Source organism: Colletotrichum gloeosporioides (assembly GCF_011800055.1).
Source record: "Colletotrichum gloeosporioides strain Lc1 chromosome Unknown consensus_5, whole genome shotgun sequence".
In the NCBI taxonomy this organism is placed as follows: domain Eukaryota; kingdom Fungi; phylum Ascomycota; class Sordariomycetes; order Glomerellales; family Glomerellaceae; genus Colletotrichum; species Colletotrichum gloeosporioides.
Genome location: NW_025544650.1, coordinates 359,150 through 381,796, shown reverse-complemented (window position 1 = coordinate 381,796; position 22,647 = coordinate 359,150). Strand labels below are relative to the sequence as shown.

Sequence of the window (22,647 nt, the reverse complement as noted above, 5' to 3'; positions counted from 1 at the left end):
TCACGAGAGTCTCAATCGTACAAGTTGTTATGATATATAAAGAGGTCTAGTTGCCAAGCTTCACTGTCTATTTGGTTCAGTAAAGAGTTTGGTACACGCGATTCAATAATCAGATTCAACTATCAAACGGCACTAAATCAACCAATCAAAATGGTCAAGACACTAGCTTTCGGAGACGTTGAGGTCCCTTCCCCTGGCTTTGGTGCCATGGGAATCAGCTTTGGTCTCGGTTCCAACTTGAGTCTTGAGGAGGCTGAGCCCGTGCTTCTGAAGGCAATTGAGCTGGGATGCACATTCTGGGATACTGCTGTAAGTGTCACTTAAGTCTTTGCAGTTGCAGTTACGGGCTCTGATCATTGTTATCCAGGTGGTCTACCAAGCAGGTGTCAACGAGAAGCTCCTTGGAGAGTTCATTAGAAAACACAACGTCCGCGATAAGGTTTTCAGTAAGTCCAAGAGACTCGTCAATTCGGACTGAAACTAATTGTTTGCAGTCGCTTCCAAGTGCGGTTTTGATGTGTTTGGAAAAGGTGGAGTGACCAACTCTGCGTCCCACATCAAGCAATACATCGAGGGAACCATTGAGAGACTTGGCTTTGCCCCCGACCTCTACTACCTTCACCGCATTGACCCTAGTATGTCACTCTGTCCAAGTCTTTTAAATTTCTAAGCTAACTCGAATACCAGACACGCCACTCGAGGAGTCTATCCCTGCACTGGATGAGATTCGCAAGGCGGGAAAGACGAAGTACATTGGCTTGTCCGAGTGCTCAGCTGCGACATTGCGCAAGGCCAACTCTAGTGAGTTTCGGTATATCTCATACAAGATTCAATCGAAGAAGCTAACAACACGCAGTCGCCAAGATTGACGCAGTCCAAGCAGAGTACTCGGCCTTTGAGACTCTCCACGAGACCGACGGACTCATTGAAACTGCCAAGGAGTTGGGCGTCGCATACGTCGCCTACAGCCCTCTGGGTCATGGCTGGCTGGTCGACGATTTCCCTTTCAAGAGCCCCGACGACTTTGCCCCGGATGACTTCCGTCGCAGTGGTTAGTTGCCTCGTCTGAAGTGACTACTGTATGTGCACCGTGCTGACATTGGTTGAAACAGTTCCCAAGTTCCAGGGAGAGAACTTCTACAAGAACAAGGCTATTGTCGATGAGATCAAGAAGCTTGCAGACAAGAAGGGCTGCACTCTGCCCCAGATTGCCCTCGCGTGGGTTGCTGCTCAGGGCATGATTGCCATCCCCGGTACAACGAAGGCCAAGAGGCTCGAGGAGAACTGGGCGTCTAGAGATGTTGAGTTGACAGAGGAAGAAAAGAAGGAGATGAGAAGGATTATTGACGCTGCTAAGCCTCATGGAACTAGATATGGTCCCAGTCACCAGGCTCTGGTTGGGCACTAAATTAGGCTGTGGAGTGCGCAACCAACCTTTAGGTGTAAAATGAATGAAACTTTTCACTAGTGTTGTTCGGCACTTTCAGACAAGACCAGCTTTACCAAAGCATAGCGACTTGGACCACCTTTTCTCTTCCAATGGCCTTTCTAGAACATTGATGTTCGTTTGCCTGCCGGAATTATTACTCATCGGAGCCGTCCGTTCCCTAGCGTTGTCGTACTCGGGCAGAATGATCTATCGAACTCTATTTTAGTTAGGCTCGTCGTTGAATCTTTCGCTGATAGGTGATTAATCTGAAACCGTCGCGACGAGTCTAAATCTAGCCCTCAGACGATAAGAAAGGATTGACGAAAAGTCCGCTGTTCACAACACAGTTCTTCATCACAATATAACCTTCTAGAAAATTTTCGAATGCCTTCCTTCCCAAACGCGAACGGCGAACATGCCGCCCAAAGTAGCTCATCCTACTGCAGGGAAGGCGTCTTCCAGAATACGACAAGCATGCGATATCTGCCATACCCGCAAAATTAGATGCGACGGGCGTCGTCCGTGCATGAACTGTCGGTTGGCGAGGGTTGACTGTACTTACAACGCCGTGCCCAAGAAGACCGGACCAAAAGGGCCACGACTTAAGCGTAAATATCATCATCGGGCGGCGACTTACTCCAGGTTCGGCAACTAAGTCGGAGTGAACAGGTTCCGACAGTGCTCGAACTACGGAAGCCGCATCATGGAGCGAGACTCAGGTCGAATTTCGGCCATCGCCTCTGGTTTCAGCCGACCTGTTCAGACGATATCTGGACGTTTACTTCATACGAAAATATCCCATCACGCCCATATTGGATCGCAGTTGCATGGAAGAATGCGTCTCGACTTATTCCGAGTCACCCGAAAAGTATGGGTTGTTGACATCGTGCTGTGCAACTATAGCTTTGGATTCAGAAGTATTGTTGCAAAAGTTTGAACCGACACCAGCACATCTGTTATCGTCTGCTCAACTCAGCGTAATTCTTCCAACACCCGAATTCTTCGTACAAGAAACGCTCCGTGCAAGACGGCACATTCATCTTGCCGAGAGTCTATCCCTCACGCACATCTACACGTCATTCTTTCTCTCGCATGCTTTCTTCTGTCTCAATAATGGGAACGCCGCGTGGGTTTACCTCAGAGAGTCTGTTACAATTCTGCAAACGCTCCGGCTCCACGAAGAAGCAACATACAGCGAAATCAGAGATCAGACCGTGGCTACATATGCTCGACGGATGTTTTGGACACTCTTCGTCACGGAACGGTCCTTCACAATACAGCGAGAAAGACCTCTAACGCTACTACCCACGATAAACCTGCCCGAAGTCGACCCTCTTAGTCCTGACGCCGAGATTCTGGCAGGATTTCTTGATCTTGTTTCGCTTTTTCTTCCATTTGATTTCGACTTTATCACCACTATGAACCTACCTATTTCTCCGGCGTTGAAAACGGCAAAGGCAGGGCAATTCAGGCGGCTGCAAGACAGACTGTCGATTTGTCTCGCCAAAATATCGCACTATCCCGAGGCACAGCAAGCAGACTTACTAGTCACACGAGAGTGGCTCAAGATCATCGTCTGGAAGATTTGCGTGTCAAAATCCCTACTATCAAGCAGCACAAATAGTAGAGATAGCATGTCGCTTGGCTATCCTTCGTCGATAGCCCGCGAAACCGTGCTCATTTCTCGTCTACTGCCGTCAAAGGCCTTTGAGGCCAACGGAGTTGCCATTTTAGAGAAAGTATTTGACGTGGGATGTTCACTAGCTGACGTTCTTTCACTTAATCCACATCCGCCAAGCAGTGTGTGGTCAGCAATGGACGTTGGCCCAATCGATGTCTTGGTGGAAATTGTCAGAGTAGCAGGCACAAAATTCGGCGATGGCTACCAGCATCTGCGAATACTGGTAGATAAGACATATCGCTGTGTGCTGATGAATGTTGATAGAAGTCTACCCTTGCCAACAAATGCATCACGAGTAGAAGCAGAAGAGATAGACTGATCAGTGCGGAGAATAGCTGCATGCTAATCTGAACAACATCGCGCATAAAATTAATGTCAATATTATCTGCTGTTCCAGGCCCTCAACTAATAGTATTCTCGTCTTAACCGCTGCGATCACAAAAGTGACATCTTATACAGGCGGAGGTGCTTGCTAGGGCGCCGTGGATACATAGCTACCAATTATCATTACCCATGGAAGGATGGGGACAAATGACGTTCTAATGCGCACCGTTTCTTGTGTTGACCTTCTCTCCGTATGCTCTTTAAGATGGTTTCCCTCAGATTGTTCCCGGATATTTTAGAAAAACAGTTTTCTTCGTGTGTTTTCGAATCCTGCAAGCTTGTTGCCTCCAAGCCTCCTTCACACACCCACAGCCTTTGTTGATGTTGCAGGGAGAACTGAATCAGCTAGGGTCGCTGCGGATGTTTCGTTTGAAATACTTCTAGTGATGTTTTCGGGTTCTTTACTGATATGAAACATCAACTGGTAACTCAGGCTCTGCAGAAACTTAGCGGAACTTGTCAAAGGGGCGTTTCCCCTGGCTCAGCTTACGTGGGAAACATCCCGACCATTACCGGTGACGAGGGTGGGCCCATTGGGTCTCATTGAGACTGAATCTTGACTCTATCGCGCTCAACAGACAGGCTTGAAACCAAATTGAACTCCCGACGAAATGACGATGGAGGTTTCGGCAATGCACCACAAGCAGCCGCTTGAGGATGGAACGTTGGTGACGGCTCCCTAACTTTTCCTCTTGAAGATCAGCCACCTGTCGTCACGTTGGTGGGACAAAAGCCGTACGTACATATACACTAACCAGAGCTATGCTTATTACACCTTAAAACATCATTACAAGTTGATTTATATTGGTGACGATATCACAGCAGCTGCAAACTATGTCCCCAGGGCGTACTACCGTTCGATCAGTGTACATGCTGAGTCGCCTACAGGACCCCGCAGTATCCCATACGTTATACGGGATTAAACTCCATGTTCACTTCGCCCAAGCACTTCTCGTCATTCCCATTAACGAAAGCAAAGGAACCGTCTGGTACGCCACCCGCGAAGAAAGCTCATGGCCGGTGATATGGAAACGAGTTCAAGTCGAGGTCACCTGGCAGCACTTCAGGCCCAACCTACTTGGGCATTTCGAGATCGAAGATTCTGCCATTGACATTCTCGGCAAGTATCTCCCTTTCTCGCGCAATATGAACTGCTTTCTGATTTGGACACTAGCCCGCCTAGCCATGAGGCATGTCAGAGCAACCAAGAACTCGGATTCAGCTCAAGATGAACGCATCATATTTTGTGAAGAGCTTGGCCAGCTTCTTCTCGAAACGGAACCATCTTTGGACGACAGCTCTAGGCCTCTGGACGAGCTATTGAATGACGTTTCCTTGACCACGAAGCAGCGGTTTCCAAGTACTGGGAGCTGCCCCCTCCTATTGACCGCCTTTTCTGACTTCATTCCAGAACAAGAAACGGGTCGCGAAGGGGCCAATTTGTTCGCCTCCTCACTTCCTACGTCAGCGGCAGGTCCTCAACTTTTCACAAAAGGACAAAAGCGGTACGACAAGATTCGAGCTTTACTAATCAGGTGGGAAGAACATACCCTCAGTTTTGGCGAAGTGATAAGAGCGCGGGAAGCCTTCGAATCCTACAATTACGAAGTGGAAGAGTTCCGGATTCCGAAATCCGAGCCCTTGCAGAGCCTGAAAAGCAAGATTCGCGCTTCTGCTGCGGACATCAAGGAGAAGCCGAATCTGAACACACTGTTGATCATTTGGTACTATGGGCATGGCGGTTCATGGCCCGACGGTGAGAATCGCTTGACCCTTGCCAGGTAGGAGTGATATCAGCCCATTCACAAGCCAGCATATTTAATGTTCCTCCAGAGAGAGCGTTCCTGCTAATTGAAAGCCGCAGCCATGAAGAGGGTGGCACATGTGTCCGCTGGAGTGATGTAGCCAAGGCCATTCTCGAAGTCAGGACCGACGTCTTGACCATTCTCGACTGTTGCCATGCTGGAGCTTCGGCGCTCAGTGAAGACCTACTGCGACCCTTCATTGCAAGTAACAAAGACTACGTCAAGTGGGTTTTGAACGCGTCCGGCTTTGAGAATGTCTCAATGACGGGGCATGAGAACGCTCTGGCGTACGCAATCGCTGACATCTTGGACCTCCATCTTCACACAATAGACCTGGACACTGAATTGCTGCATAGACAGGCCACATGTAGGGCGAGGGACACTTACATACCAAAGACTCCCTTAACCTGCACCCCGGGTCTTTTGCGAATGATATCTGGACGTCAGGGGCCAATCATGCCACATCCTTTGCCCGATCCTTTGGCGCCCAGAGGAGAGAAGAGAGCAAGAGCTTCCAGCTCGACTGAGTCTGACGACGAGCCACCGAATACCCGTGCTAGGGTCTCATGATTTCGTGTCGAATTACCGAGTATGGAGTCTGTGGAGCAGAGCCCTGCTGACCGGGCAGAGGGTTGTTTGTTCCTGTCATTTTTTGTTGTTTCTACTGGCTCTGTCGTATTTTGCTGTCCTTCCAATTGGCTACGTTGCCCCGTTATCGCTAATGCTCTTGTCCTTTCTCCGGAGCACCCAGGAGTGTTCATCAGGATATCAGAACGGCGATTTCCTTCCTAGCGAATTTTGATTTTAAACCTCAAGACTAACCAACGATAGTCGTAGTATCCAGATCATGTATAGCACTTGTTTTGATCGAGCAATCAGTAAGGACGTGAATTGTAAATGATAAACGGCAAGCGTGAGGTATTGCTCTACCTGAGGCAGGACTCCACCTGCATCGACGACCGTCCAGCAGGACCGCACTTTCCTGCAGTGTCTCCTTCAGAAGCTCACCCACCGCCTTCCCTTCCGAATACACAGAGGGACGGAAGCTGCAAAGAGCAGGAACGTGCCTTCGCAACCTTTGCCTCAGCAACCCCGCGTCTCTCGTCGACGTCACGTCAAACATCACACACATTGGAAGTATAACCTCGCATCTCCGCGATCAATTCCAAACGCTGCGAGAACAACTACATCCTGTCTTTGATTCACCACTCGCTTGAAAAGACGCTTCAACCCTCGTCCATCTCTTACGCCTGGACGGCCTTCCTGAAAGCCCGGCTCTCGTTACCCTCGACCACCTTGGCGACGGGCGTAAGGTGCGCCTCGTTGTCCTCGTCTGCTCCCTGCAACTGACGAATGTAGGCCTGGGCGACTCTAAGCCAGTTTGCCTTCTCGCCTCTGCTCGCGCCCTGCCCTTCCCACACCCACACGGTACGTCCCGCATCATCCAGAAGGAACACATCCTGGCCATCAAAGTCTGACATCGAGGCCTTGCTGCCGTCCTTAACTAGGTCGAATCTGAGCTCGCCAGATGCGTCGCTCAGCCTGAAGAGCTTCTGGGGCCTCTCGCCCGCGTGGGCCTTGGACGCGGACCTGACAGGTCTGGGGCACTTGAATCCGGACTGGGGGGTGTCGTCGTCACCACCGAGCAAGCCTACGATGACACGGGACCGCGACTCCTCCTGTGTCAACACCTCTACATCGATGTGTTTCGCCAGGGTCATGTCGTTGACGACTTGAGCAGCCTTGGCCTTTTCCATCGGACTACAGCTCTTGCCCTGCCACTGCCAAATCTTGTCGCCAGTGTCCAGCACGAACACGTCTTCGTCATCCAAGCTCTTCCATGTGGGCTCGACTTCGTGCACCACAACGCCACTCGCACCAACGGACGGGTTCTTGAAGATGCGCAGGAGCGTGAGGATTTCTCCCTTGGGCTCATCCTCCTCGACGTGGCGGAATCCTGATCGGACACCACCTGAGCGGATTTGAATTCTGGGGAAAAGTTCCAAGAAGTCATCCGAGGGCGCCGACTGCACCTCACGATGTTGGGTAGCGGCGCCGTGCAGGAACTCATCGAGCTCAACCGTCTTATATGCTGCGGTGCCGGCCTCGTCCTGCGTCGTGTGGGCCCCGAGCCAGAAGAAGATCTCATGGCTTAGCTTCTCAGCATCGTCCTTGGAGCCGACTTTATACGAGTGGAGGACGATGTAGCTGTCGCCGTCCATGAACTGGCCGTACTTTTCCTTCGGCCAAGGGACGACCTCGAATTCCTCGATGCGCCAGATGTGCAGGCCTGCCTCCTGGCCGACCTTTCCGTCGTTCCATGCGGGCTCGGTTGCGGCGGAGTTGTACTTCACGCGATGGTCAATGTCCGAGCCAATGAGCTCGACATTGCTGTCCTTGATGTCGTACTCCTTGAGATGCACGAGACCCTGGTTTGGCGCCATGTTCGATTGGGATTGAAGGAAGCGGTATGTTCGTCTCTTCACAATGTATTGTGTTAGTTTCAATGATTGATGAGATCGTTGCGAGTTGTAAAGAGCAGTTCCAAGATGTTGAGGGCGGACAGGGGACAACGTTTCAACTTCAACGTCATGGCGAACACGGACGGCCAGTGGCTGAGCCCAATCACGGTGGAGTGTGTCTCGTCAGCTGTGCGGGGATCAGCGAATTCAATTGGGCCGACCTCCCTTGCGGCTGTATCTCGAAGCCACAGGAGATCCATCAATAATCAAGGTTACAGCGCCCCGGAAACGCCTCTTCCAAGTCCAATCCTCCAGCGCCAGCCACAGCTTTCTTCAAGTGGTATTGTGGTGTCTTGCACGACACGTCAAGCTGAGTAACAAAAACCTCGCGGGTCGCCAAATTCGCCGACACCGCCTCAATTGAAAGGGGTATTAAATCCCAGCCAGTCTGATTCTGGGTCTGGTACACCAGTGCATCTCATGGGATCGCCTCCTAGCCCGCTCATAGCCTGCGCTTGCAAAATGTTGGTCTGGCCGTTGGTGGCTCTCGTTTGTGGGTCCGACATCTTCGGATAATTGAAGAAGTCGAACACGTCGATGTTGTCCAGCTCGCTTAGCGACGTCACCTGGGTCGATGTGGGCTCCAAGCCAGACCGCCGTGTTGAGGACGTCAAAGTCACCAAATCATGAGCACTCCTGGGAATCACACTGTCAGCAAAGTCCGGGCGCTGGAGGGATGGCGAACACGGGGTACTGACTTTCTCATGGCAGTAAAGTTCATATCGCCTTGACGTCCTCGCTGGACTACTCGAGCAAGGATTTTGGCATAATTATTTGCCACCTCCCAGTATTGGCCGACATGTCTGAGGGTTTCGATGAAGAAATCAATCTTGGGATCAACCGGGCAGCCTACGGTTGCTGCATGGACGAGTAGCAACCGAGCAGCAACCCATAGGGAGAAGGCAAAAGGAGGCCCGAGCAGGTCGAGACCATTAGCCTCGAACACGTCTTGGGCAATATCGCCGAGACTTTGCACGGCCGACAGGCATCGCTGCATTGCATAATGTGACGGGACGAATATGTGAGATCTCACGGTGGGGTACGCAGCCGAGGAATGCAGGCGCACCACCGACGTGACATACGCGCTATGCAGCATGAACCAGTTCGCGACACGGCTGGCTGGATCGGAGTGGCACAGCGCCGAAATCCTGCTGTATTCACTCGGCAGGCTTTGCAGCCAGTTGTCGAGCGCACCATCTAGCGATCTGTATGTGTTGCGCCAGACGGCCATCTCACCCGAGGATGTTACGTCGATGGGTGTTTTCAGAAAATCGTGGACCTTGCTGAGTATCCGGAGAATTTCGCAGTGATACGAGAAGCTCCCCAAGTTGTCCGGCTTGTTGATCGCTGGAGGGGCTGTCGGATCGGAGGATGGGCTCCATGATCTCGTCTCGACTGGCACATTTCGGGAAAACAAGTCGTACGAACACGGAAGGCCGCGCTTCATCTTTTTGTCGTCGAGCATGAATTCGAATGTGGTCGTTGCGATCGTTGCGTATCGATCGAGAAGGTATACCATCCAACACAGTCTCCTCCGGCCCTCATCTTCGATCCACGACTCCGGGCGCCCTGTTGCAACTCTTCGAATCGACCCGGTATGCGGTGTATCTTCGGCCTCGGCCGTGAGGTATACGCTGCTTTCCTCGCACAAGTCAAGCTGTCTCACGTTCTGTGAGAGCAGCGCAAGCATGTTCCAACCACGCGGCCCGTTGGAGGTACCGAGCTCATCCAAGCACAGAATGACCAAAGCTCTTAGCGCTGCGATGCTGACATTCTCCATCGCGTATATCTGGACTCGTCCTTTCGACAAGGCGTGGTAATGAGACCGCATCTCGGGTGATAGTCGCGGATCTTTCATGAACCTCAGTGTCGTTGCTACAATAGCGTGTAACAGAACACGGTCGGCTTCGGTCAGGGAAGTTGAGCCGAAGAAGGCACCGAATGTCGTCTTGCGGTCAAGAATAGGACACCATGTGTTGCAGTGTTTGAAGTACAGGTCGACAAGCGTGTAGAGCATGTCGTGGGGCGGGAACTCTGACACAGTCGACAACGACGATGCATCTTTCCGAGGCCCAGAAATACTAGGAGATGCACCTGTTTGACTGAATGATTCGCCAGCCGAGAGGTTCAGGAGAGCCTGGACTGAGGTTCGGTCACCATTCTGCAGAGCCTCCTGAGCATCGCCACCCTGCCAGAAGGGACTCGAGAAAGCCGGCGTCCTCCCGTTCGCTGTTGGTGCTGACCTTGGAATAGCGGTCGCGGGACTGACGCCATTCCCATCATGATGAAATCCTTCGACCTGAGATGATGCTTGATTACTGATGGCCGGGGACAGGGCCTGGGCGTTGCCGTTGGCGACGTGATCATTGGCGATATGGTCCTCCACTCGGCGACCCAGGGCCTGCAGGAGCGCGTCGAGCCTGTTGACTTTGGCCTCAAGTTCGAGACTGAATCCAATGCGGCTTCCAGGCTTCTGCCTCTCAAGATAGACACACGTGCGGTTGTGTCGAGCGCACCATGAACAGGCGGGTTCTGCGCGATCGCATTTCACCTTTCTCGCCTTGCACAGCTCACATCTGAAGCGCGGTCAGCCAGGTGTTACAGCGTCATCCATCGGCAAGCAAACAACATACGATGTCTTTTGGTGCTTCTCCCTCTTGCGCTTTCTCGGTGGCCCGGCCGAGCCATTGTTGGCTGTCTCATCACCACTCGAGCCTTCGTCGTGACTGAAGACCGAGTTCGCTTCCTCCTCGGCCATTGATTGCGGACGTGCATTTGCATTCGTTCCTATCATGTCTGTCCCATGTTCGTGGGAACTCCACATTTCCCCTTTTTACTCTGACAGAAAGTGAAGTGTTTTGCTCTTATCAGGGCCCTTTTGGATGGAGCCTTGAGGAGCAGGGCCAAATTTGATGTCAGAAAGTGGTCATTTCACTAGGCGATGCGGGCGTGCAGCGAGCAGTAAAAGGCAGGCTAACGAATTGCCTCAGCCGGCCGGGATGGTGGAGGATGCGCCGCAGCAGCTGGGTGCGCATATGGGGATAATCCGGCGTTGCCCGCCGTGGTTGGCCGGGTTCAGGGCAAAGTCTTGGACTTTTGCTAGGCAACGTGGGCAGCTGGTTCCAGTTGAGTGCACGAACCTGCAGCAAGATTGTCTGTCTGTCTGCAGTGTTGCGCTATGCAGAGCGCAAGCGCAAGCACAATTGAATGCAGCAAGGGCTTGTCTGAAGGGGGTGGTGTGTACAGGGTCGAGACTGAGGGGACGATACGGCAAACAGGAGGAGAGGGAGAGACTACCGAATCTTCAGCGAGAGGCAAAGATTCGACGAGACTAGGGGGAAAAGAGTCGGGAAAGCTTGTCCGCGAGATGACAGCAGGCAACTGAGCGCTGTGGTGTGTGTCTGAGCGAGAAGAAATTCTGACCACAGGTGCCTGTGCCAGCGAGCCACGGGGCTTTTCGGTGTTCTCGCCCGACACACAAAGAGAAGAAGGATGCGCAGAAGAAAATCGGTCCAGGTCCAGTCATGGGCCCACTTGCTGTCCACAATAAGAGCTTGGATCTGGTGTCGCAAAAAAGTTACGGAAGACGGCGGAAGAGAGAAATAAAGACTCCGCCGCGCCGCCGTCGCGCGCCAACCAAGTCAACGAACCAACCGGTCCCGTGGCCGCTGCGCCCTCGTCTCTCACGGAAAAACCGTTGCACAGAACTCATCCCGCGGCAACGAGGGATGGACGGAACGGATGAGGGGAGATCGTTGCGCCCAATGCCGCGAGTCCCTGGGGGCGATTACGATAACGAGGGTCATCTCCGAAGACATTTGTCGCAACACGCAATGGGCAGACGGAACAAAGGTACTATTACAGCTTATTCGTACAGCAAAAAAGACGCAGGAACCGCGTTACCGCCATCGATTCCCCTCATTGTCTCCAAGTTTACAACTGAAAACTCCCACCCTATTTGGCAAACAGCGCCGCACCCCGGCCAGTCCGAACCCGCACCCCGCTCGTTGCCTTCCCCTGTCAAGGCTGGTTCTGCGAGGATCATCCATGCGGTCTCATAGCCGTCAAAAGGTGGGGGGCACGGCAGTGGCTTCGACGATGTCTCCCACCGCGGGGCACCGTATGAGATGGCTGGTGGTTTTGCGATCGTCACCCGCGACCCTCAGCGGTCTTCGTCCGAGGAGAGCGAGAGGCGCGGAATGTCCTCCACGGTGGCAGCAATGACGACCAATTCCCTGCGGGCCGCTGCCTTCACGACTCAGTCAAAGGCACGATGGAGACGTGGGACAGCCCGCCTTCCGATCATCCGTACGTTACAGGGAACTTCTGCACGTGGAGATGGATCGCGATGATGCTGCAACTGCGGGTTTCCTTGAAAACCTCGACTTGGCAGTCTTGAAAATATTGCAGGCCAGCGCACACGAACGGGGCACGGGATCCAGCACACAAACACACAAGTTTCGACAAAGAGGCAAAAAATGCGTCATTCCCTCGTGGTACCTATGATACAAATCGGAGTTCTCTCCAACAGGCGCCAAACCTCATTCGCGCCGCCGTCGTGATGGGATTCCCCAAGCAACACAGTGGTATATGGCAAAAATATTAATCATGAAAAAAAGATGAAATCCAACCCTCCAATAACTTTATTAGCTTGACCAGCCCTTGCTCATCTGGACAGCCTTCTCCCAGCGGCCGAAGCGCTTGCTAGCCTCCTCGTCCGTGATCTGGGGCTTGAAGATCGTGCGACCCTCCAGGTTGACGTCGTTAAGCTCGTCGAAGCTCTTCCACACACCCACAGCGAAGCCTGCCGCGATGGCCGCGCCGAGGGCAGTGGTCTCGCGCATGCCTGGACGGTTGACAGGGATGCCAATGATGTCGGACTGGGTCTGTTACAAGGGTCAGCGTCTGTGGTTTTTCTCCTTCCGCGCCGAGGCTCGGAAAAGGTCCGGGGCTTATTCTTACCTGCATGACGAGGTCGGAGTTACACATGCCACCGTCGACGGCGAGCTCGGTGAGGGCGGCGCCACTGTCCTTCTCCATGGAGTCCAAGATGGCCTTGGTCTGGAAGCAGGTAGCCTCGAGGGTGGCGCGAGCAATGTGACCACGCTGGGTGTACGCCGTGATACCGAAGATGGTACCCCGCGCATCGTCGATCCAGTAGGGAGCGAAGAGACCGCTGAAAGCGGTAACGAATGTGCAACCACCGTTGTCCTCGACAGTCTCGGCGAGGGCGCTGAGCTTAGAGGACGACTCCATGAAGCCAAAGTTGTCCACGAGGAACTTGACACTAGATCCGGCAACAGCAATGCTGCCCTCGAGGGCGTACATGGTCTTGCCGGGGCCAAAGTCGAAAGCAACGGTGGTGAGCAGACCGTGAGAAGAAATAACGGGCTTAGGGCCAATGTTGTACAGCAGGAAGCATCCAGTGCCGTATGTGTTCTTCGCAAGACCAGCAGTGAAACCCTTCTGGCCGACCAGAGCAGCGGACTGGTCACCCAAGCAGCCAGTAATCTTGGTACCACTCAGGGCGGTGTTGGCCAGGGTACCGTAGGCCTCGGGATCGGATGAGCGCACAATCTTGGCCAGCTTGACCTTCTTGGGGTCAATTCTGAACCAGTCAATGAGGTCCTCATCGTACTGCAGGGTGTGGATGTTCATGAACATGGTACGGGCGGCGTTGGAGGGATCGGAGACGTAAACATCGCGCGACGGGCCGCCGTTGAGCTTGTAGACCAACCAGGTATCGACGGTACCAAAAGCCAGAACACCGCGCTCGTAAGCATTCTTGACCTCGGGGACGTTGTCAATGAGCCAGAGAAGCTTGCCGACGGAGGGGTATGTGGAAAGGGGAAGACCGCATCGCTGGGTGAGCTCGCTGGCGCCGAGGCGGTGCTTGAGCTTGCGGACGAGGTCCTTAGTACGGGTATCAGTCCAAACAATGGCGTTGTACAGAGCCTTGCCGGTGGTCTTGTCCCAAAGGACGGTGGTCTCTCTCTGGTTGGTGATGCCGACAGCCTTGATCTGGTCGCGGGAGTGGCCCTGGGTCTCAAAAGCCTGCACGGCGCCGTCAATGCACGCCTCGACCGAAGAGACAAGCTCCTCGGGGTCGTGCTCGTGCCAGCTGTCGCAAACTATTTAGCTTTCTGCGCCATTGCGACCAGAGCTACCCAATTGAGGGCGCGACTTACCCAGGGTTGGGGTAGATTTGCTTGAACTCAAGCTGGTGCGTCGCAACGACCTCACCGTGGGGGTTGAAGATGAGGAAGCGCGTACTCGTGGTGCCCTGGTCAATGGCACCGACGAAGGACGGCTTCTGGCCGTTAACGGCGGCAGAGGAAGACATTTTGTTGGAGGAGAGTTTGAAACGGCTGGGAAGAAGGGACGAGAGCATTCAATGGCACCAACGAGGACGACGACGGCGACGGGCGCAATGAGCTGGAGAAGGAGAAGAAGGGACAATTGGGTATCTTGAGGAACGAGGTGAGGAGGGAAGAAGGAGAGGAGCACAGGTTCACGATTGAGCTTTGAGTTTCACGGGCTGACAAAATATTTGTAGTGAGTTCCGCTCCGGCCCCAGTACCATGTGCGCGGCGCATGTGGGAAACCCAGCTCAGCTCCTCCAACAGCTTAGGTGCGGCGTCGGGTTAGCTCCCTCCATGGGGAACAGGAACGAGACAGCTTTCTCGAACACAAGCTACCCCTCATTCTCCCATCTCTACCTACCTTACCCCATCCCCAGATCTGTGGAGATGTCACGAGATGAGCACCAACAGGCCGGACTGGGAGAACCGCAGCTCTGTCAACGAGGGGGCCCCGGAAATGCAGGATCATCCCCCACTGGGGCATGCGAACGGGTCACAACGGGGGGATGCGGATGCAAGTACTTCTTCAATGACAGGCAGCCGAATCCTTCTTCAATTGCACGCGAGGAATTCCGGGATGGCAGCAGGATGGGGATTCGGGGTGGGCACACCGAGTAGCCGCAGCTGGTCGGCCGATGGTTCGAGGGGGAGCAGGCAATGTCGGCCGCAAACAGCGAGTAAAAGCGGGGGAGGACGGGCTTGATGTCATTCCCAGGCGCAGTGCAACGAGATCAGTTTCGGTCTGCGTCGGGGCGAACTCCACGGCCGGTGGGTCCGGCCTTATGCCGGCCGTTATCTCGAGCACCGGTCGCCCGAAGAGCGGGGTTCTTCACACGAAAAAAGAAGGACGAGGAGACCAGACGAGATGATGGTCCCACGGGATGCTACGGATAGCCCGCGGTGTGTGTGTATGTGGTGCGCGGAACTACTAGACTGGCACACGATCCCACAACAACCTGGACCATTTCTTGCAGACCAAGGCCATCCAAGACTCACCAGGCTAGAGCTGAATAGGCTGGATCCCCCGCCTCTTACGTGCGGCTTTGAGGGAAAAGAGCAGCATGGGATGAGGATCTCGTGGACACGAGGGTGGGCAGAAGTCCGTTCGGACATGGCCGCCGCGCGGCACAGCAGTGTCTCCAACCAACATGGCATCGCAAACGAGTTGAAACGAACCAACGGCTTCGACTTCCCAATTGAACGCGCCAATCCAACCCGATCATGCACCAGATCATGTGCCGACGTGCGCTTCGACGACTAGAACTTTTCTAAGCCGCTTGTCATCTTGTCAAAATTGGTCAAGAACCGTCGATGCTGACCTGGTTCCCCTCCACTACGTTACACTCGCGCTCACACCACCAGTCTTATTCGTCCGTCTGCGAACGACGAACTGCGGGGAAAGAGGCGAAAGTTCCAACCGCGATGCAGTGCAGGCCAAGAATGCGTGAGATGGGATAAGCCTCTTTTTTTTTGCGACGAGCCGCGGCTCAAGATTCCTCGTTTTTTTGCGGGAGCCAATGTGGGCAGCGCACGTCATTGGTCCAATTGGCTAGTAATCGAAACCTTTTGTCGACTAAGAGAAAGAAAAAAGACGACGACGTATTACTTGCCTGCTTGCGAGGTCAGTCGGCGGCGGTGGTTGGTGCTGACGGTGGTGCTGGTGTTAGACGTACCCGTCCGTGTATGACGTTTGCCGCGGCGGTTACATAGTTCGGGAGTGGTGTGGGTTCTCTCTCTCGGCCGCTCGTCACTGTCGGATTGAGAGAGGGCAAAAACCAGAGAGGGTGCTCCACACCCTGCACCCTTGGCGTCCTTTGCCCGGGCCCCAGATTGGTCCAGGGATGCCATCATCAAAAGCGGCAATCTTCGATCTGATCAGTCAAAGTTTCATCGGTATTAATGGGGTAAGACCACGAAGTTCCGGGTGGGAAGACAGGCAAACTTACCCAGCAGCCGACTTTTTGACTTTCCCCCAGATCTTTTCTTAGTAGAAAGAACAGCAAACTGCCAAACAACCTCGGGAGCTGAGATGCAAATGCAGAGTCTGCAGCGCCTTGCACGACAGAGTTGCATACGACGCCGCAATCAGTAAAGCAACTGCGCAGAAAAGCGGACGGAGGATCGAATAAAACGGGTCTCCCGGAAGCCGCACCGAAAACCTACCTTGGCATCCTCGGCCAGAACTCCATCCAGCCTCTTTCACTCCTCTTCTCTTGTCTCGGCCGCGGCGCAAAGGTCCTCATCTCACGCGCTCAATCTTTTGCGGTCCCACGACGCCCCTCTCCACACGTGGGAACCGCCCCAGAAGCTTACCTCTGGAGAACCACCCATTCCGCGTTTTCCATGCGCGAGAGGAGAGGCAGTCAGGCACACCCTGCATTGCTGAATTGCTAGGAAGTGAAGCCTATCAGTGGCGCGGGTGTGTGTGTGGGTTTCGTACGTTTCTGTACCTCTACTTTGCGCAACCTGTGCGTCTTGGTCCTGCCACTCTGCCTGCGTATCCCCATCCCAGAAGCAGAGAGTGCGTGTGTCCCGTCCGCATCTTGGCGAACCCCGGAAAAGACCTGCGAGCAGCAAAACCCAGAAGAGAAGGGGGTAAAAAGAGGGGAGACGAAAAGGAACGTCTCCATGGTGCCCCGGATCCCAGTCTCCAGATCCAGAATTCCTTCACAGAATAAACCTCGGCCGTCGTCCGTAATAACGTCTCCTCCGTCCCCGTCAACCACCTCAACTTCGGTGTGAGCCACCGAACTGCATCACACTCCCCTTCATCCCCCTCGTCCCACCGTCTGTCTGCCTTCTTCTCTGCCTCTGCAACACCGAGGCCACCTGGGCGACTTCTTTTTTTCCTCTCGCCCACATCGTTCGATTTTTTCGCTCTTCCCGTGCCTCCTCATCCGCAAAGGCCCGCGTACCAACGATACACGCCCCCCCTTCTTCGTATCTTCCCCTCGTGAAGCACGTCGGTAACCGACTTGCTGGTATCCCAAAGAGCCGGATCAGGAGAAGCAGGAGCTAATCGCCTGCGTTCGAAGCCTCGTGGCTGCTTGAATCCCGGGGGTGGGATAAGGATTAGGAACCACCTTGTGTGTCCCATCCAAGATTGACCATCAGAGTCTCATCGGGTCCGGAAGATCCACACGAGAGTCGGCAGCACGCTGCAAGCAAGTTTAAAAAAAAAAAGGACGAGAAGGAAAAGAAGTAACCCAAGATCAAAGATGGGTAAGCGTCAAGCTTTCGTGCATTTGCGAGCAACCCCCGAAGCCCGTGCCCCCCTCTTCGTTCTCCTCCATCTCCTCTTTCCCCAAGCTTGTCAACCCGGCGGATCGGGTGCAACGGTCATCCAGCCCCGTGGGATGTGATCAGCCCGTGGGGACCATAAGAGTTGCTTCTTCCCCATGGGAGACGTGGGATGATATTTGGCCAGACCATCGTCCGTCCCTTCGTCTCATCTTCACCACCCCGCGTTCTCCTCTCCCTCTCTCTCTGCTTCCCTCTCCCTTCCCTTCTTGCTTGGCGTTATCAACTCTCATCTCTTCCATCATCAAAAACTCAGAAGTTCTGCTTGTCGTCATCCTGCCTTGACAATATCCTCCCGTTATCGCGGTGTTTCTAATGTCCATCGTGGTTCACACAGCGGAATCGGTGTCTGAGTCTTCGTCGTCCGTCGGCAAGCAACACATTCCAGTCTTCAAGTCCGAGATGGGAGGCGAAGAGACGCACGAGGAGCACGCCGCGGGCACCATGACGCCTCCCCAGGAGGAGGAGCTGTGGTGGTCCCGCGTGCGCGAGAACCTCCAGGACGGCTTCTCCGAGTTCTTCGGCACCATGGTCCTCATCATGTTCGGCGACGGCGTCGTCGCCCAGGTCGTGCTCAGTAATTCGACAAAGGGTGACTACCAGAGTATTTCCTGGGGCTGGGGGTAAGTCTTCACAACCTGATGGTTCTTCTAGATCTCATCACACGGGTATCTCTCATCGTGACTTCATCGATGAGGGGGCGCGTCATTGATGTCACAGCATATACTGACATTCCCCCAGACTGGGTGTCATGCTGGGCGTCTACGTCGGCAAGAAATCCGGCGGCCACCTCAACCCGGCAGTGACACTCGCCAACTGCGTGTACCGCGGCATGCCGTGGCGCAAGTTCCCCATCTACTTCATCGGCCAGCTCCTCGGCGCCATGGCCGCCGCCTTCATCCTCTACGGCAACTACATGTCCGCCATCGACAACTTCGAGGGCAAGGGCATCCGCACCGTCTCCGGCCCCAACGCCACCGCCGGCATCTTCTGCACCTACCCGGCCGAGTTTATGACGCGCACCGGCATGTTCTTCTCCGAGTTCATCTGCTCGAGCCTGCTCCAGCTGGTCATCTTCGCCCTCGCCGACCCGGCCAACGGCGCCGCGGGGCCCTTCATGCCCCTGGCCCTCTTCTTCCTCATCTTCGGCATTGGCGCCTGCTGGGGCTGGGAGACCGGATACGCCATCAACCTCGCTCGTGACTTTGGCCCCCGCCTGGTTTCGTACATTGTCGGATACGGTCCTGAGGTGTGGTCCGCCGGTGGATACTATTTCTGGGTACGTTGCTGTGTTGCCCCCTCCCCTATCTCTCCTTTTTCCCTTGCCCTGCTTGTCGTGTGCCTCGGTTCGTCTCCGTATTTTCCCTGCCTCGGAGATGGGCGTTCGGTCTTGCGTTGTTTCCGGCGGTCCTTTCGTGCGTGCCGAGATCCATACACCAAAGTCCCTTTTTCTCTCCGTGGAAAAGTCCCGTGACTAACGATCGACGTCGAATTTAGATCCCCATGGTCGCCCCCTTCTTCGGCACCCTCTTCGGAGGCTTCCTGTACGACGTCTTCCTCTACACGGGCGAGAGCCCCATCAACAGCCCCTACTTTGGCCTCAAGCGCCTCTTCCAGCCCCGTCGTGAAGTCTGGTCCAACACGTATAACAGCAAGGTATAAACATGCTGCTTCTTGCGTTGTGTCGTTTGACACTCAACTCGAGTGCGACTACGTCCCTGGGTCTTGATAAAGAGAAACCCGGTATGAGGTGTCCCCAAAGATTTATGAGAATGAGACAGTAAGAGATGAGGAGAGAGGGGATCGGGAACAATGATACCAAGAGAAAAACAGAGGAAGAGAGAGAGGGACGGCCCAAGCATTGGGCTCTCATCGGGAGTGAGTGACGCCCCTTCACCGCTCGTCGGAACAGAACGAAAAAATCGAACAAAAACCTCACGGTCGAGAGAAAAAGCGACGTTGATGAATTGGCTTTTTATGTTTTTGCTTGTTTGCTTGCTTGGATGTCGAAGTCAACTGTCAGTTTCTTGTTGGACAAGCGAAACTATTCTGCTGGGTTGAGTGGGCGCGGCGCGTTTGGAGGCGGAATGAGCGGTGTCGATCTTTTGAAGCGCCTGTTGTCTGGTGTTGGTTGGGCTCGTCGCCGTTATCCAATTGGGGGTTGCTCGCAGCGGGAATGAAGTATGAGAGAGAGGAAAGAATCGTTCAATCACAATACCATTTCAATTTCAAACGAATGGATACTGTTGCAAGATGTGAGAAGAGTAAATAATCATTCACGACAGAAACAAAACCACGGGCGAGACGAGGCGCGCGCCCGACTACGGATGTTGCAGTCAATTAGTACTGTCAGGCGTCAACGAGGACCCTGAATCGCCCTGTTTTTGCAAGCCCTGCGATTTTGGTTCGCTGAAAGATTGTCACGACGCCCCGAGGTGCGGGCCATGTCTGGCGCCCTGGGAATTCTTCCGTCGTGTCGGCGATTTTAGCCAGGAAAATAATTACGGGGTCCCCCAACCTGCCCCAACAGATTGGGGAAGGAAAGCAGAAGCACCCACTGGGCTGGGCCTGGAGAAAGACAGCGAGCCATGCTGCCGGAATTGCTTTCCAGATGCAATGACAGGGCAAGGGGCTTGAGGTTCTGGAATGGTCTTGCAGCTGGAACTTGCCCAGAGGTCCAATAGTCTGGCAATTGCATGGGGGCCGCAGATGACGGCCTCCACGACTCACGAATGAAGGCCTTGAGATTGTTCTCCGGTAGCGTTGATTGCGCATGCAAATCCAGTTTGAGTGCATCGTGGCTTGCGGGGACCTGTCCGTCTGTAGCCGATGATGGCTACTTTGGACTCCTGCTCACCCAGCCAGCTTGACCTGCGCTTGTGATTGCTCGAAGTGGCAGTAGACGGTGGATCTGGCAGCAGACGGACGAGGGGTTCGCGAAGACTTGCGCCTGTAGCTCCGATGCCTTCGCTCGGAGGCATGGCTGCACGATTCGGAGGCCCGTCCGGCGGTTGACGGTCACCGACGAGTCTTCCAGCACGCAAGCTGTTGGAACTGGACATCGGACGCACTGGGCCAGGTGTCAAGCTTCGTGGAGAGGTGGTGGGTGTTGCGCAATCGATTGTGTGAAAGACGGGCAGAGTTGGCGCTAGCTTGTCCGCCTGAACTCCTCTCTGTCCAAGCAGGTGCGGGAGAGGGCGCGGATTGGATGGGTGGCGACGAAGGTGATATCGAAGCCACTTCAGACGCATCCCACGAACGCGTCCTGGTTCGGTGAGGGCATTGTCGCGGATGACTTGAGAGTTTGGGCAGAATCAGGGCAGTGTTCCATGCCACGCTGTCAGTGTCTGTTCTGCGTGTTAGTCAACGATGTCCCGACTGTGTATAGCAACTTGGAATCGACGATGGTCGTAGGCCAGGAATCTGGGAGTTCCCCAAGGTTCGCGGGGTCTGACTCGATGGACCAGCGTGCCAGCGGTCTTAGTCAGAGTGCAACGAATCGACGAGGGCTGCACATCGCAAAGATTAGGTTGCGTATTTGGAGTAGGTTTGGGGTGCCCGCGGGGTAGCATGGCGCTGTCAGACTAGTGCCAGCAACCAACGAGATGGTGGCATGCTGGCAGCTCGTCATGGGCCGTGGACCTGGCATTGGTGCCGATTACTCAGATTGAAAGGTCTCGGGGACGAGAAGCAATCAGCAGCCGTGGGGCGCAGCAATGTCCGAGTTTCGAAACATTGCTTGGATGGGCAGTGAGCGGTAGTTCTGAATACACGGCTGAGTGCTGTCTTGCGTGTAAGTCGGTGGGCGAGGGAATGGCGTGTATTTCGAGCGTCGAGCAGCTGCAGCAAAACCCAAGCAAACCGGGAAGCCTGGACGGCGAAGGATCATTCGCCATCCCAATGACTGCATCGTGATCATTTGCAAGGCCGGCGGTGGGCTCTTTGGGGCCGTTTCCACCGTGGCCAGGTTATGTTCCTTCGTCCACTTTTCCACGCGTTGCGCAGCGCAGCGGCCCGGGATGTTCGGCGGCAGTCGAGGTACTTTGCGGCGTGGATGCGGTAAAAAGTGGCGGCGCGGAAGACGACGGACGGCGGGTGTGCGCGCTGACGGCTGCTGAATGTGTGCTGTGGTGTGCCGTGGCAGGCGTTGCACCAGCGATGTTCCCTACCATCCAGCACCTGATGGGGGAAGTTGGCCGTGTGTACGTACAGGTACTGTACACCGTCGAAGTAGCGCTACTCACACCCGGATCTCGGCCGGTGTGAGTGGGCAAGGTGCGGGAATAGCTGGGTCATGGGAGACGACTCGGTAGGCTGAGGCAGGTTCTGGAGGACTTGGCGACATGTCGTTCGTATTGGAGAGTATGGACGGCGAAAGAAGCCATGGCTTTGGAACGCCCAAGATGACGGATAGCTCGTGCCTTTTTTGCCGTCCATCTCGGGAGCCAAAAACGGTCCGCATTAGGAGGCATGCCGCTCTTCTTAAGACGAACTTCGGCGTTTGGGCAATCGGGCCTGAAGTTCTGGACGGCGGACGGGACCCAGAGTAATCAGGCCTGGGACGGCCTCAGTCTCGCGAGGGATAAGACGAAGGGTGCCAAATGGCGTGGCGCTGAGTGGGCAAACATCCCACGATGGAGACGAGAGAGGAGACGCAGATTTGGGCGGCCCGAATTGAAGATTGTGCAAGCGTGGCTGCTTGGCCGCATACGCGTGTGTAAGATCCAGCAGGCAGGTCGATTTCTGCGCGTGGTGAGGGAGGGACGGGAAGAGAACACCGAGGGGTAGCGAATTGGAGAAGGGTGGCTGAAGTGAGGAGTAGTTGGACGGAGTCGATTGAGTGGTTGCGATCGGAGTCGAGAGGGGGAGAGGGGAGAGGTGGAGGAGGAGAAGGAAAGGGTCGAGACAGGGGACGGGATCCTAATGGAACCGGATCCCCACTCTTTCCTTACCCATTAGGTGAGGGGGGCTCGGAGGGTTTCGCCGATCATTGCGAGACGGGTCCACTCTTTCTTTTCTGCAGCAAATTTTCTGTGATGTTTCTTTTTTTTAGCCTCTGACTCGGCAGGCACGACCGAAACGACCGAGACAGGGGTGTTCGTCTCAAGAGTGCCGAGTCATCACCGAAGGCACCCAATCTCGGGGCTCAAACACCGAGCTGCAT

The 22,647-nt window shown here is 54.5% G+C and overlaps 8 protein-coding genes across 8 annotated transcripts; 5 read left to right on the top strand and 3 right to left on the bottom strand.

The window, feature by feature from the left end:
• Positions 1 to 150: 150 nt before the first annotated feature.
• GCG54_00003703 (Aldo-keto reductase) lies at positions 151 to 1,408 on the top strand (the record flags this gene model as incomplete). The annotated part of the gene is made up of 6 exons (XM_045403773.1): positions 151 to 309; positions 341 to 446; positions 495 to 635; positions 688 to 801; positions 857 to 1,051; positions 1,113 to 1,408. 6 exons carry the CDS (start codon positions 151 to 153, stop codon positions 1,406 to 1,408), a joined length of 1,011 nt encoding a protein of 336 aa, XP_045271113.1.
• Positions 1,409 to 1,955: 547 nt separating this feature from the next.
• Positions 1,956 to 3,429, top strand: GCG54_00003702 (uncharacterized protein; the record flags this gene model as incomplete). Its single annotated transcript, XM_045403772.1, has 3 exons — positions 1,956 to 1,962; positions 2,099 to 2,352; positions 2,383 to 3,429. The coding sequence occupies 3 exons, from the start codon at positions 1,956 to 1,958 to the stop codon at positions 3,427 to 3,429; spliced, it is 1,308 nt and encodes a 435-aa protein (XP_045271112.1).
• An 899-nt stretch (positions 3,430 to 4,328) lies between these two features.
• On the top strand, positions 4,329 to 5,869 carry GCG54_00003701 (uncharacterized protein; the record flags this gene model as incomplete). Its single annotated transcript, XM_045403771.1, has 3 exons — positions 4,329 to 5,275; positions 5,359 to 5,554; positions 5,696 to 5,869. 3 exons carry the CDS (start codon positions 4,329 to 4,331, stop codon positions 5,867 to 5,869), a joined length of 1,317 nt encoding a protein of 438 aa, XP_045271111.1.
• A 674-nt stretch (positions 5,870 to 6,543) lies between these two features.
• Positions 6,544 to 7,743, bottom strand: GCG54_00003700 (Severin; the record flags this gene model as incomplete). Its single annotated transcript, XM_045403770.1, has 1 exon — positions 6,544 to 7,743. One exon carries the CDS (start codon positions 7,741 to 7,743, stop codon positions 6,544 to 6,546), a length of 1,200 nt encoding a protein of 399 aa, XP_045271110.1.
• A 434-nt stretch (positions 7,744 to 8,177) lies between these two features.
• Positions 8,178 to 10,645, bottom strand: GCG54_00003699 (uncharacterized protein; the record flags this gene model as incomplete). Its single annotated transcript, XM_045403769.1, has 3 exons — positions 8,178 to 8,457; positions 8,520 to 10,397; positions 10,455 to 10,645. The coding sequence occupies 3 exons, from the start codon at positions 10,643 to 10,645 to the stop codon at positions 8,178 to 8,180; spliced, it is 2,349 nt and encodes a 782-aa protein (XP_045271109.1).
• Positions 10,646 to 12,467: 1,822 nt separating this feature from the next.
• GCG54_00003698 (Glycerol kinase) lies at positions 12,468 to 14,164 on the bottom strand (the record flags this gene model as incomplete). The annotated part of the gene is made up of 3 exons (XM_045403768.1): positions 12,468 to 12,707; positions 12,784 to 13,942; positions 14,010 to 14,164. 3 exons carry the CDS (start codon positions 14,162 to 14,164, stop codon positions 12,468 to 12,470), a joined length of 1,554 nt encoding a protein of 517 aa, XP_045271108.1.
• A 3,237-nt stretch (positions 14,165 to 17,401) lies between these two features.
• GCG54_00003697 (uncharacterized protein) lies at positions 17,402 to 17,768 on the top strand (the record flags this gene model as incomplete). Its single annotated transcript, XM_045403767.1, has 2 exons — positions 17,402 to 17,422; positions 17,448 to 17,768. The coding sequence occupies 2 exons, from the start codon at positions 17,402 to 17,404 to the stop codon at positions 17,766 to 17,768; spliced, it is 342 nt and encodes a 113-aa protein (XP_045271107.1).
• A 30-nt stretch (positions 17,769 to 17,798) lies between these two features.
• On the top strand, positions 17,799 to 19,145 carry GCG54_00003696 (Glycerol uptake/efflux facilitator protein; the record flags this gene model as incomplete). The annotated part of the gene is made up of 3 exons (XM_045403766.1): positions 17,799 to 18,106; positions 18,225 to 18,762; positions 18,981 to 19,145. 3 exons carry the CDS (start codon positions 17,799 to 17,801, stop codon positions 19,143 to 19,145), a joined length of 1,011 nt encoding a protein of 336 aa, XP_045271106.1.
• Positions 19,146 to 22,647: the final 3,502 nt, after the last annotated feature.